Here is a 12,479-nt window from a genome sequence, read left to right as displayed (position 1 = left end):
CTACACCAAGTGGCAGACAGACTCACTCAGCATCACGACTACCAAGTGGCAGACAGACTCACTCAGCATCACGACTACACCAAGTGGCAGACAGACTCACTCAGCATCACGACTACACCAAGTGCAGGACTCCTCACTCACACAGACTAAACCAATGGCAGACAGACTCACTCAGCATCACACTAACATACACCAAGTGGCAGACAGACTCACTCAGCATCACGACTACACCAAGTGGCAGACAGACTCACTCAACATCACGACTAAACCAAGTGGCAGACAGACTCACTCAGCATCACGACTAACGACTACACCAAGTGGCAGACAGACTCACTCAGCATCACGACTACACCAAGTGGCAGACAGACTCACTCAGCATCACGACTACACCAAGTGGCAGACAGACTCACTCAGCATCACGACTACACCAAGTGGCAGACAGACTCACTCAGCATCACGACTACACCAAGTGGCAGACAGACTCACTCAGCATCACGACTACACCAAGTGGCAGACAGACTCACTCAGCATCACGACTAACGACTAACAAGTGGCACAGACCACTCAGACACCGACTACACCAAGTGGCAGACAGACTCACTCAGCATCACGACTACACCAAGTGGCAGACAGACTCACTCAGCATCACGACTAACGACTACACCAAGTGGCAGACAGACTCACTCAGCATCACGACTACACCAAGTGGCAGACAGACTACGGTCAATACATTGAGTTGATTCTCTACTACGGTCAATACTGATTAGCCGCCGGCCCCTGTAACTGAGCGTGTAGCCTGATTAGCCGCCGGCCCCTGTAACTGAGCGTGTAGCCTGATTAGCCGCCGGCCCCTGTAACTGAGCGTGTAGCCTGATTAGCCGCCGGCCCCTGTAACAGAGCGTGTAGCCTGATTAGCCGCCGGCCCCTGTAACAGAGCGTGTAGCCTGATTAGCCGCCGGCCCCTGTAACAGAGCATGTAGTCTGATTAGCCGCCGGCCCCTGTAACTGAGCGTGTAGCCTGATTAGGCGCCGGCCCCTGTAACAGAGCGTGTAGCCTGATTAGGCGCCGGCCCCTGTAACTGAGCGTGTAGCCTGATTAGCCGCCGGCCCCTGTAACAGAGCGTGTAGCCTGATTAGCCGCCGGCCCCTGTAACAGAGCGTGTAGCCTGATTACCGCCGGCCCTGTAACAAGCGTGTACCTGATTAGCCGCCGGCCCCTGTAACGAGCGTGTAGCCTGATTAGCCGCCGGCCCCTGTAACAGAGCGGTGTAGCCTGATTAGCCGCGGCCCCTGTAACAGAGCGTGTAGCCTGATTAGCCGCCGCCCCGGTAACAGAGCGTGTAGCCTGATTAGCCGCCGGCCCCTGTAACAGCGTGTAGCCTGATTACCGCCGGCCCCTGTAACAGAGCGTGTACCTGATTAGCCGCCGCCCCTGTAACAGAGCGTGTCCTGATTAGCCGCCGGCCCCTGTACGGAGCGTGTAGCCTGATTAGCCGCCGGCCCCTGTAACAGAGCGTGTAGCCTGATTAGCCGCCGGCCCCTGTAACAGAGCGTGTAGCCTGATTAGCCGCCGGCCCCTGTAACTGAGCGTGTAGCCTGATTAGCCACCGGCCCCTGTAACAGAGCGTGTAGCCTGATTAGCCGCCGGCCCCTGTAACAGAGCGTGTAGCCTGATTAGCCACCGGCCCCTGTAACGGAGCGTGTAGCCTGATTAGCCGCCGGCCCCTGTAACAGAGCGTGTAGCCTGATTAGCCACCGGCCCCTGTAACTGAGCGTGTAGCCTGATTAGCCACCGGCCCCTGTAACGGAGCGTGTAGCCTATTAGCCGCGCCCTGTAACTGAGCGTGTAGCCTGATTAGCCGCCGGCCCCTGTAACTGAGCGTGTAGCCTGATTAGCCGCCGGCCCCTGTAACGGAGCGTGTAGCCTGATTAGCCGCCGGCCCCTGTAACTGAGCGTGTAGCCTGATTAGCCGCCGGCCCCTGTAACAGAGCGTGTAGCCTGATTAGCCGCCGGCCCCTGTAACAGAGCGTGTAGCCTGATTAGCCACCGGCCCCTGTAACAGAGCGTGTAGCCTGATTAGCCGCCGGCCCCTGTAACAGAGCGTGTAGCCTGATTAGCCGCCGGCCCCTGTAACAGAGCGTGTAGCCTGATACCGCCGGCCCTGTAACTGAGCTGTGCCTGATTAGCGCCGCCCCTTAAGAGCGTGTAGCCTGATTAGCCGCCGGCCCCTGTAACAGAGCGTGTAGCCTGATTAGCCACCGGCCCCTGTAACTGAGCGTGTAGCCTGATTAGCCGCCGGCCCCTGTAACTGAGCGTGTAGCCTGATTAGCCGCCGGCCCTGTAACTGAGCGTGTAGCCCGATTAGCCACCGGCCCTGTAACTGAGCGTGTAGCCTGATTAGCCGCCGGCCCCTGTAACTGAGCGTGTAGCCTGATTAGCCGCCGGCCCCTGTAACAGAGCGTGTAGCCTGATTAGCCGCCGGCCTGTAACAGAGCGGTAGCCTGATTACCCGCCGGCCCCTGTAACAGAGCGTGTAGCCTGATTAGCCGCCGGCCCCTGTAACGAGCGTGTAGCCTGATTAGCCGCCGGCCCCTGTAACAGAGCGTGTAGCCTGATTAGCCGCCGGCCCCTGTAACTGAGCGTGTAGCCTGATTAGCCGCCGGCCCCTGTGACGGAAACATAAACATACTACCGTAGACTGAAGCGTCTTCAGCAACAACTCTCAGCAGGATCTCTCTCTCTCCCTCCTCTTCTCTCTCCTCTCTCCCTTATCTCTCTCCTCCTCTCTCTCCCTCCTCTCTCTCCCTCCTTCTCCTCTCCCTACTCCTCCCCCCTCCTCCTCTCTCTCCCCTCCTCCTCCTCATCTCCTCCTCCTCCTCCTCTCTCTCCCCTCCTCCTCCTCTCTCTCCCCCTCCTCCTCCTCTCTCTCCCCCTCCTCCTCCTCTCTCTCCCTCCTCTCCTCCTCCTCTCTCTCCCTCCTCCTCTCTCTCCCTCCTCCTCTCTCTCTCTCCTCTCCTCCTCTCTCCCTCCTCCCCCTCTTTCCTCTCCCCTACAGCGCTAGCAGCAGTTTAATGAATCATCTCCTCCCATTAAACTGAGCTGGTTAATGAATCTCCATAGAGGAGAGTGACAGACAGACAGACCACCCCTGTCTACACACAGTCTGCTCCCGTGAGGTAGTTGGCAGCCCATTTCATGCTTTATCACGTCTTTTAATTGACAAACAAGCTGCTCTTTTCTCTTAGGCTGAGGTCTATATCACACACACACACACACACACACACACACACACACACACACACACACACACAAACACACAAACACAGTCTTACCGTGATGTGGTACTGTCTCCATATCTCTGGGCAGGCCTGAGGAGAGAATATTATCACAATCAGTGTGTGAAACCGAAAACACATGAACTCTCTCTGTGTGTGTGTGTGTGTGTGTGTGTGTGTGTGTGTGTGTGTGTGTGTGTGTGTGTGTGTGTTGGGGAGAGGGTGGGGAGAGAAGGGAGAGAGAGATGGGTGAGAAGGGGGGAGAGGAGGAGGAGGGAGTGGGGGAGAGGAGGAGGAGGGAGACAGGAGGAGTGTGGGGGAGAGGAGGGAGGGTGGGGGAGAGGAGGGAGAGGAGGGTGGGGAGAGAAGGGGAGGAAGGAGGGGAGGAGAGGAGGGAAAGGACATCTCTCTTTCCCACTGTGTCTAAAGCGCTCTCCCCTCCCTCCCTCTTTCCATCTCTCCCTCTCTCTATCTTTCTATCTCTCCCCCTCTATCTCTCTCCCCCCCTTCTCTATCTCTCTCAGTACCACTGTGTCTAAACATTCTCTCCCCCCCCCCCCTCTCCCCCCCTCTATCTCTCTCCCTCCCTCTCCATCTCTCTCCCTCCCCCCCTCTATCTCTCCCCCCCCCCCCCTCTCTCTCTCTCTCTGTCCCACTGTGTCTAAACATTCTTTCTCTCTCTCTCCCTCTCTCCCTTCCCCCCTCCCTCCCCCCCCTCCCTCCCTCTCCATCTCTCTCAGTCCCACTGTGTCTAAACATTCTCTCTCTCTCTCTCTCCCTTCCCCCCTCTCCCCCTCCCTCCCTCCCTCCCCCTAAACATTCTCTCCGGAGCGTCTGACAGTTTTTCAGGAGTTGTGACAGTGTTCTCTAAGCGTCTCCGCCTCCCGGTGGGAAATTGAAAATGTCACAGGCGCAGCGGGCTACTCTTATTATCTAAAAGACTCCTGCTGAGATAGAGAGAGAGAGAGAGAGAGAGAGAGACAGAGAGAGAGAGAGAGAGAGACAGAGAGAGACAGAGAGACAGAGAGAGACAGAGAGAGAGAGAGAGAGAGACAGAGAGAGACAGAGAGACAGAGAGAGACAGAGAGACAGAGAGAGAGACAGAGACAGAGAGACAGAGAGAGAGAGACAGAGAGAGACAGAGAGACAGAGAGAGACAGAGAGACAGAGAGAGAGACAGAGACAGAGAGACAGAGAGAGAGAGAAAGGGCAAGTCTTCCCTCTCTTCCCCAAAATCATACACTTGTTTGTATGTGTACTGTATATGTGTGTGTGTGTGTGTGTGTGTGTGTGTGTGTGTGTGTGTGTGTGTGTGTGTGTGTGTGTGTGTGTGTGTGTGTGTGTGTGTGTGTGTGAGGTCTCTGTCCCCTGGGTCTCTCATTAAAGACAGACGCTTGACAGAGCGTGAGTGTCACACGCCTCGCCTCTCTGCCGACACAACCACACACAGAGAGATAGACCTCCACAGGGAGAAACAGAGATGGAGAAAGAGAGAAACCTATTGAGAGAGAGAGAGAGAGAAGGATGGAGAGAGAGAGAGAGAAGGATGGAGAGAGAGAGAGAGAAGGATGGAGAGAGAGAGAGAGATAAGGATGGAGAGAGAGAGAAGGATGGAGAGAGAGAGAGAGAAGGATGGAGAGAGAGAGCGAGAAGGATGGAGAGAGAGAAGGATGGAGAGGGAGAAGGATGGAGAGGGAGAGAGAGAAGGATGGAGAGAGAGAAGGATGGAGAGAGAGAAGGATGGAGAGAGAGAGAGAGAGAGAGAGAAGGATGGAGAGAGAGAGAGAGAGAGGATGGAGAGAGAGAGAGAGAAGGATGGAGAGAGAGAGAGAGAAGGATGGAGAGAGAGAAGGATGGAGAGAGAGAGAGAGAGAGAGAGAGAGAGAGAAGGATGGAGAGAGAGAGAGAAGGATGGAGAGAGAGAGGGAGAAGGATGGAGAGGGAGAGAGAGAGAGAGAGAAGGATGGAGAGAGAGAAGGATGGAGAGAGAGAAGGATGGAGAGAGAGAGAGAGAAGGATGAGAGAGAGAGAAAGATGGAGAGAAAGAGAGAAGGATGAGAGAGAGAGAGAAGGATGGAGAGAGAGAGAGAGAGAGAAGGATGGAGAGAGAGAGAGAAGGATGGAGAGAGAGAGAGAAGGATGAGAGAGAGAGAGAGAAGGATGAGAGAGAGAGAGAGAGAAGGATGGAGAGAGAGAGAGAGAAGGATGAAGAGAGAGAGAGAGAAGGATGGAGAGAGAGAGAGAGAAGGATGAAGAGAGAGAGAGAGAGAGAACACCCCCAGAGTGTATAATTGGGAGGGTAATTGTCATTGAAGCTCATTATACTCACCCTTCACACACACACACACACACACACACACACACACACACACACGTTAGTATGTACTCTGCATGTGAAGGGCCCTCGTCAGTCAGCTGTTAGTCTACACCTGTTGTTGTCCTCGCGTCAAATAACACTTGATTTGATTTGATTTGGAGCGAGACATTAACTGCAATTTGTTGACTGTAATCAATTACTGCCCTGGGTCATCTAATATAGACGATTAACTACGAGAGAGGGTGTGTGTGTGTGTGTGGTGTGTGTGTGTGTGTGTGTGTGTGTGTGTGTGATACTCACGTCGCTAACGTGTCCCTGCACGCCACAGCGGTGACAATATCTGTAGCGTAGGTTGGGTCCGACACACGTCTCGTACAAGTGACCGGGCAGACCGCAGTTGTTGCAATGCTTGCTGGGACACGACGACATCATGTGACCTCGCTCCCCGCACAACATGCAACACGGCTCCTTCGCGCGGAAACACACACACACACCACACCACACCACACACACACACACACACACACACACACACACACACACACACACACACACACACACACACACACACACACACACCACACACACACACACACACCGTGTACACACACACCACACACACACACCGTGTACACACACACACCACACACACCACACACAGTGTACACACACACACACCGTGTACACACACACACACACAGAGAGAAGGAAGAGAAGACTCAATATATTACTGACGTGGGGATATTTATCATGTCAGGTAACTACCAACATGAAGGTGTGTGTGTGTGTGTGTGTGTGTGTGTGTGTGTGTGTGTGTGTGTGTGTGTGTGTGTGTGTGTGTGTGTGTGTGTGTGTGTGTGTGTGTGTGTGTGTTGTACCCGGGGCGTAGGGCAGCTCTTGGAGAGGTGTGTGTGTGTGTGTGTGTGTGTGTGTGTGTGTGTGTGTGTGTGTGTGTTGTACCCGGGGCGTAGGGCAGCTCTTGGAGAGGTGTGTGTGTGTGTGTGTGTGTGTGTGTGTGTGTGTGTGTGTGTGTGTGTGTGTGTGTGTTGTACCCGGGGCGTAGGGCAGCTCTTGGAGAGGTGTGTGTGTGTGTGTGTGTGTGTGTGTGTGTGTGTGTGTGTGTGTGTGTGTGTGTTGTACCCGGGGCGTAGGGCAGCTCTTGGAGAGGTGTGTGTGTGTGTGTGTGTGTGTGTGTGTGTGTGTGTGTGTGTGTGTGTGTGTGTTGTACCCGGGGCGTAGGGCAGCTCTTGGAGAGGTGTGTGTGTGTGTGTGTGTGTGTGTGTGTGTGTGTGTGTGTGTGTGTTGTACCCAGGGCGTAGGGCAGCTCTTGGAGAGGTGTGTGTGTGTGTGTGTGTGTGTGTGTGTGTGTGTGTGTGTGTGTGTGTGTGTGTGTGTGTGTGTGTGTGTTGTACCCGGGGCGTAGGGCAGCTCTTGGAGAGGTGTGTGTGTGTGTGTGTGTGTGTGTGTGTGTGTGTGTGTGTGTGTGTGTGTGTGTTGTACCCGGGGCATAGGACAGCTCTTGGAGAGGTGTGTGTGTGTGTGTGTGTGTGTGTGTGTGTGTGTGTGTGTGTGTGTGTGTGTGTGTGTGTGTGTGTGTTGTACCCGGGGCATAGGACAGCTCTTGGAGAGGTGTGTGTGTGTGTGTGTGTGTGTGTGTGTGTGTGTGTGTGTGTGTGTGTGTGTGTGTGTGTGTGTGTGTGTGTGTTGTACCCGGGGCGTAGGGCAGCTCTTGGAGAGGTGTGTGTGTGTGTGTGTGTGTGTGTGTGTGTGTGTGTGTGTGTGTTGTACCCGGGGCGTAGGGCAGCTCTTGGAGAGGTGTGTGTGTGTGTGTGTGTGTGTGTGTGTGTGTGTGTGTGTGTGTGTGTGTGTGTGTGTGTGTGTGTGTGTGTGTGTGTGTTGTACCCGGGGCATAGGACAGCTCTTGGAGAGGTGTGTGTGTGTGTGTGTGTGTGTGTGTGTGTGTGTGTGTGTGTGTGTGTGTGTGTGTGTGTGTTGTACCCGGGGCGTAGGGCAGCTCTTGGAGAGGTGTGTGTGTGTGTGTGTGTGTGTGTGTGTGTGTGTGTGTGTGTGTTGTACCCAGGGCGTAGGGCAGCTCTTGGAGAGGTGTGTGTGTGTGTGTGTGTGTGTGTGTGTGTGTGTGTGTGTGTGTGTGTGTGTGTGTGTGTGTGTGTGTTGTACCCGGGGCGTAGGGCAGCTCTTGGAGAGGTGTGTGTGTGTGTGTGTGTGTGTGTGTGTGTGTGTGTGTGTGTGTGTGTGTGTTGTACCCGGGGCATAGGACAGCTCTTGGAGAGGTGTGTGTGTGTGTGTGTGTGTGTGTGTGTGTGTGTGTGTGTGTGTGTGTGTGTGTGTGTGTGTGTGTGTGTGTGTGTGTGTGTGTGTGTGTGTGTGTGTGTTGTACCCGGGGCATAGGACAGCTCTTGGAGAGGTGTGTGTGTGTGTGTGTGTGTGTGTGTGTGTGTGTGTGTGTGTGTGTGTGTGTGTGTGTGTGTGTGTGTGTGTGTGTGTGTGTTGTACCCGGGGCGTAGGGCAGCTCTTGGAGAGGTGTGTGTGTGTGTGTGTGTGTGTGTGTGTGTGTGTGTGTGTGTGTGTGTTGTACCCGGGGCGTAGGGCAGCTCTTGGAGAGGTGTGTGTGTGTGTGTGTGTGTGTGTGTGTGTGTGTGTGTGTGTGTGTGTGTGTGTGTGTGTGTGTGTGTGTGTGTGTGTGTGTGTGTGTGTGTTGTACCCGGGGCATAGGACAGCTCTTGGAGAGGTGTGTGTGTGTGTGTGTGTGTGTGTGTGTGTGTGTGTGTGTGTGTGTGTGTGTGTGTGTGTGTGTGTGTGTGTGTTGTACCCGGGGCATAGGACAGCTCTTGGAGAGGTGTCCAATCTTCTTACAGCTGTGACAGGTGACGTTCTTGTCGGCATAGTAACGGATCGCCACCCGCTTCACCCGAGGACCGCCCCCACGCCGGTTAACGATCTGAGCCTGCCAATCAAAATCAATCAAAATCAATCAAGATTACTTTTGTCAATTGTCAACATTGAAAAAAATATATATATAATTTTAAATCTATAAAGGATAATATTTATGAATAAATGTATAGTTAAACATCTGTATCCAGGAAACTGGACCTAATCCACACAGAGCGACCGGTGTGAAGGGGAGATCCCCACCTCTCTGTCTCTGTCCGTTATCAACCAGGTTCCTTCGTCACCGTCTGAAAAAACAACAACAAATCAATTAAAATGAATTAAAACAAGAATTAACCAACAGTCTGTCAGCATGGAGTCAGAAACAAACAGATATTTCAGTGTGTTGATGACACACACACACCGTGTACACACACACACACACACCGTGTACACACACACACACCGTGTACACACACACACACACACCGTGTACACACACACACACACACCGTGTACACACACACACACACACCGTGTACACACACACACACACACCGTGTACACCCACACACACACACACACACACACACACACACACACACACACACACACACACACACACACACACACACACACACACACACACACACACACACACACACACACACACCGTACACACAAGAAAGATCAAACTGCCAAATAAATCCCGTTCTACTAGGCCGTCTGTTCTAACATCTGTATCAGGACTGAAGTGTGTGTGTGTGTGTGTGTGTACGGTGTGTGTGTGTGTGTACGGTGTGTGTGTGTGTGTACGGTGTGTGTGTGTGTGTGTGTGTGTACGGTGTGTGTGTGTAAAACCCAAAGGAGGAGGAGGAGGAGGGCCTATAGTAGAGCCCTGAGGGATACCAACCCTCAGACATGAAACTGTAACTAACTCCTCAGCTTACTGTGTGAGGAACACACACACACACACACACACACACACACACACACACACACACACACACACACACACACACACACACACACACACACACACACACACACACACACACACACACACACACACACACACACACACACACACACACACACACACACACACACCATATGCTGTACAGTACACACAGCTAAATGAACAACATCCCCCATGTTTAGCAGAGAGGGCACTTTATCCTTTAGACAAACACTGATACACAGCCTTGAGCCTCCATCAAACACCTCTCTGATTCCCTCTCTCTTTCCGTCCTCCCCTCTCCCTCCCTCTCTCTCTCCGTCCTCCTCTCTCTCTCCGTCCGTCCTCCCCTCTCCCTCTCTCCGTCCCCCTCTCTTCATCCTCCCCTCTCCCTCTCTTCGTCCTCCCCTCTCCCCATCCTCCCCTCTCTCTCTCTCCGTCCTCCCCTCTCTCTCTCTCTCTCTCTCTCTCTCCTCCCCTCTCTCCGTCCTCCCCTCTCTCTCTCTCTCTCTCCGTCCCCCCCTCTCTCTCTCTCTCTCCGTCCTCCCCTCTCTCTCTCTCTCTCTCTCTCTCCGTCCTCCCCTCTCTCTCTCCGTCCTCCCCTCTCTCTCTCTCTCTCTCTCTCTCTCCGTCCTCCCCTCTCCCTCTGCGTCCTCCCCTCTCCCTCTGCGTCCTCCCCTCTCCCTCTGCGTCCTCCCCTCTCCCTCTGCGTCCTCCCCTCTCCCTCTGCGTCCTCCCCTCTCCCTCTGCGTCCTCCCCTCTCCCTCTGCGTCCTCCCCTCTCCCTCTGCGTCCTCCCCTCTCCCTCTGCGTCCTCCCCTCTCCCTCTGCGTCCTCCCCTCTCCCTCTCTGCGTCCTCCCCTCTCCATCTCTCTCCGTCCTCCCCTCTCTCTCTCTCCGTCCTCCCCTCTCCCTCTCTCTCTCCGTCCTCCCCTCTCCCTCTCTCTCTCCGTCCTCCCCTCTCCCTCTCTCTCTCCGTCCTCCCCTCTCCCTCTCTCTCTCCGTCCTCCCCTCTCTCTCTCTCTCCGTCCTCCCCTCTCTCTCTCTCCGTCCTCCCCTCTCTCTCTCTCCGTCCTCCCCTCTCTCTCTCTCCGTCCTCCCCTCTCTCTCCGTCCTCCCCCCTCTCTCCGTCCTCCCCCCTCTCTCTCTCTCTCCGTCCTCCCCTCTCTCTCTCTCTCTCCGTCCTCCCCTCTCTCTCTCTCCGTCCTCCCCTCTCTCTCTCTCCGTCCTCCCCTCTCTCTCTCTCCGTCCTCCCCTCTCTCTCCGTCCTCCCCTCTCTCTCCGTCCTCCCCTCTCTCTCCGTCCTCCCCTCTCTCTCCGTCCTCCCCTCTCTCTCCGTCCTCCCCTCTCTCTCTGTCCTCCCCTCTCTCTCTCTCCTGATGGTGGTAGGGGGTTTCCACTAGGGCTGGGAGGTATCCAGGTTTTCACACTGTCCTTCTCTTAAACCAGGATTTACGGTATTACCATATTAGGTCCACAAGGGGGCACTAAAAACGCCCCCCCAAAAAGCCCATTGTGCATCTATTAGTAGAATGCTAACAAAATTAGCACAAGTACTATGCAGATTACCACAGAGGCTGCTAGCTACAGAGAGAGATAGCGTGCAGATTGCCACAGAGGCTGCTAGCTACAGAGAGAGATAGCGTGCAGATTACCACAGAGGCTGCTAGCTACAGAGAGAGATAGCGTGCAGATTACCACAGAGGCTGCTAGCTACAGAGAGAGATAGCGTGCAGATTACCACAGAGGCTGCTAGCTACAGAGAGAGATAGCGTGCAGATTACCACAGAGGCTGCTAGCTACAGAGAGAGATAGCGTGCAGATTACCACAGAGGCTGCTAGCTACAGAGAGAGATAGCGTGCAGATTACCACAGAGGCTGCTGGCTACAGAGAGAGATAGCGTGCAGATTACCACAGAGGCTGCTAGCTACAGAGAGAGATAGCGTGCAGATTACCACAGAGGCTGCTAGCTACAGAGAGAGATAGCGTGCAGATTACCACAGAGGCTGCTAGCTACAGAGAGAGATAGCGTGCAGATTACCACAGAGGCTGCTAGCTACAGAGAGAGATAGCGTGCAGATTACCACAGAGGCTGCTAGCTACAGAGAGAGATAGCGTGTAGATTACCACAGAGGCTGCTAGCTACAGAGAGAGATAGCGTGCAGATTACCACAGAGGCTGCTAGCTACAGAGAGAGATAGCGTGCAGATTACCACAGAGGCTGCTAGCTACAGAGAGAGATAGCGTGCAAATTACCACAGAGGCTGCTAGCTACAGAGAGAGATAGCGTGCAGATTACCACAGAGGCTGCTAGCTACAGAGAGAGATAGCGTGCAGATTGCCACAGAGGCTGCTAGCTACAGAGAGAGATAGCGTGCAAATTACCACAGAGGCTGCTAGCTACAGAGAGAGATAGCGTGCAAATTACCACAGAGGCTGCTAGCTACAGAGAGATAGCGTTGGAGCTGCATGTGTTCTGTCTGGAGTCGCTAGGGCAACAGGCCTGTCCACTCTACTCAGAGAAGACGGGGGGAGAACAGAGCTAGTTAATAACTAGTTAAAACTAAAAAATACACAGCTGAACTCACCTGCTTTTGTCCTACTATTTTACAAACAAACACGTGACTGGTTCAACTGTTCTGGATAACTACGGTAAGTTTCAGAATGTAAAATAATGTGACAGATGAAAATGATGAACACAATCTGCTTTCTCTCCTGACAATCTCCTAACTATCTCCAACATATCTCCTGACTATCTCCTAACTATCCCCTTACTATCTCCTAACAATCTCCTGGCAATCTCCTAACTATCCCCTGACTATCTCCTAACAATCTCCTGACTATCTCCTAACAATCTCCTGACTATCTCCTAACAATCTCCTGACTATCTCCTAACAATCTCCAACATATCTCCTGACTATCTCCTAACTATCCCCTTACTATCTCCTAACAAACTATCCCCTGACTATCTCCTAACAATCTCCTATCTCCTAACAATCTCCTGACAATCTCCTAACTATCTCCTAACAATCTCTTGAC

At 53.6% G+C, this 12,479-nt stretch overlaps 1 protein-coding gene and 1 long non-coding RNA gene across 2 annotated transcripts in view; one reads left to right on the top strand and one right to left on the bottom strand.

The window, feature by feature from the left end:
* LOC120042752 (zinc finger CCHC domain-containing protein 7-like) overlaps nucleotides 1-3,073 on the top strand; it is an 11,363-nt gene extending 8,290 nt beyond the window's left edge. The window contains exon 5 of the mRNA XM_038987554.1: nucleotides 3,057-3,073. Coding sequence (XP_038843482.1) covers nucleotides 3,057-3,073 — 17 coding nt within the window. The remainder of the gene's footprint in view (nucleotides 1-3,056) is intronic.
* Nucleotides 3,074-3,278: 205 nt separating this feature from the next.
* On the bottom strand, nucleotides 3,279-8,934 carry LOC120042753. The gene is made up of 4 exons (XR_005476235.1): nucleotides 8,747-8,934; nucleotides 8,424-8,558; nucleotides 5,894-6,061; nucleotides 3,279-3,369 (listed from the first exon to the last, which is right to left on the bottom strand). It is a non-coding gene; the product is annotated as an uncharacterized LOC120042753 (long non-coding RNA).
* Nucleotides 8,935-12,479: the final 3,545 nt, after the last annotated feature.

The sequence above is a fragment of the Salvelinus namaycush genome, unplaced genomic scaffold (assembly GCF_016432855.1).
Source record: "Salvelinus namaycush isolate Seneca unplaced genomic scaffold, SaNama_1.0 Scaffold769, whole genome shotgun sequence".
NCBI classification, from domain to species: domain Eukaryota; kingdom Metazoa; phylum Chordata; class Actinopteri; order Salmoniformes; family Salmonidae; genus Salvelinus; species Salvelinus namaycush.
Note: the sequence above shows the minus strand (reverse complement) of the source record. Positions and strands in the feature narration are given on the sequence as shown.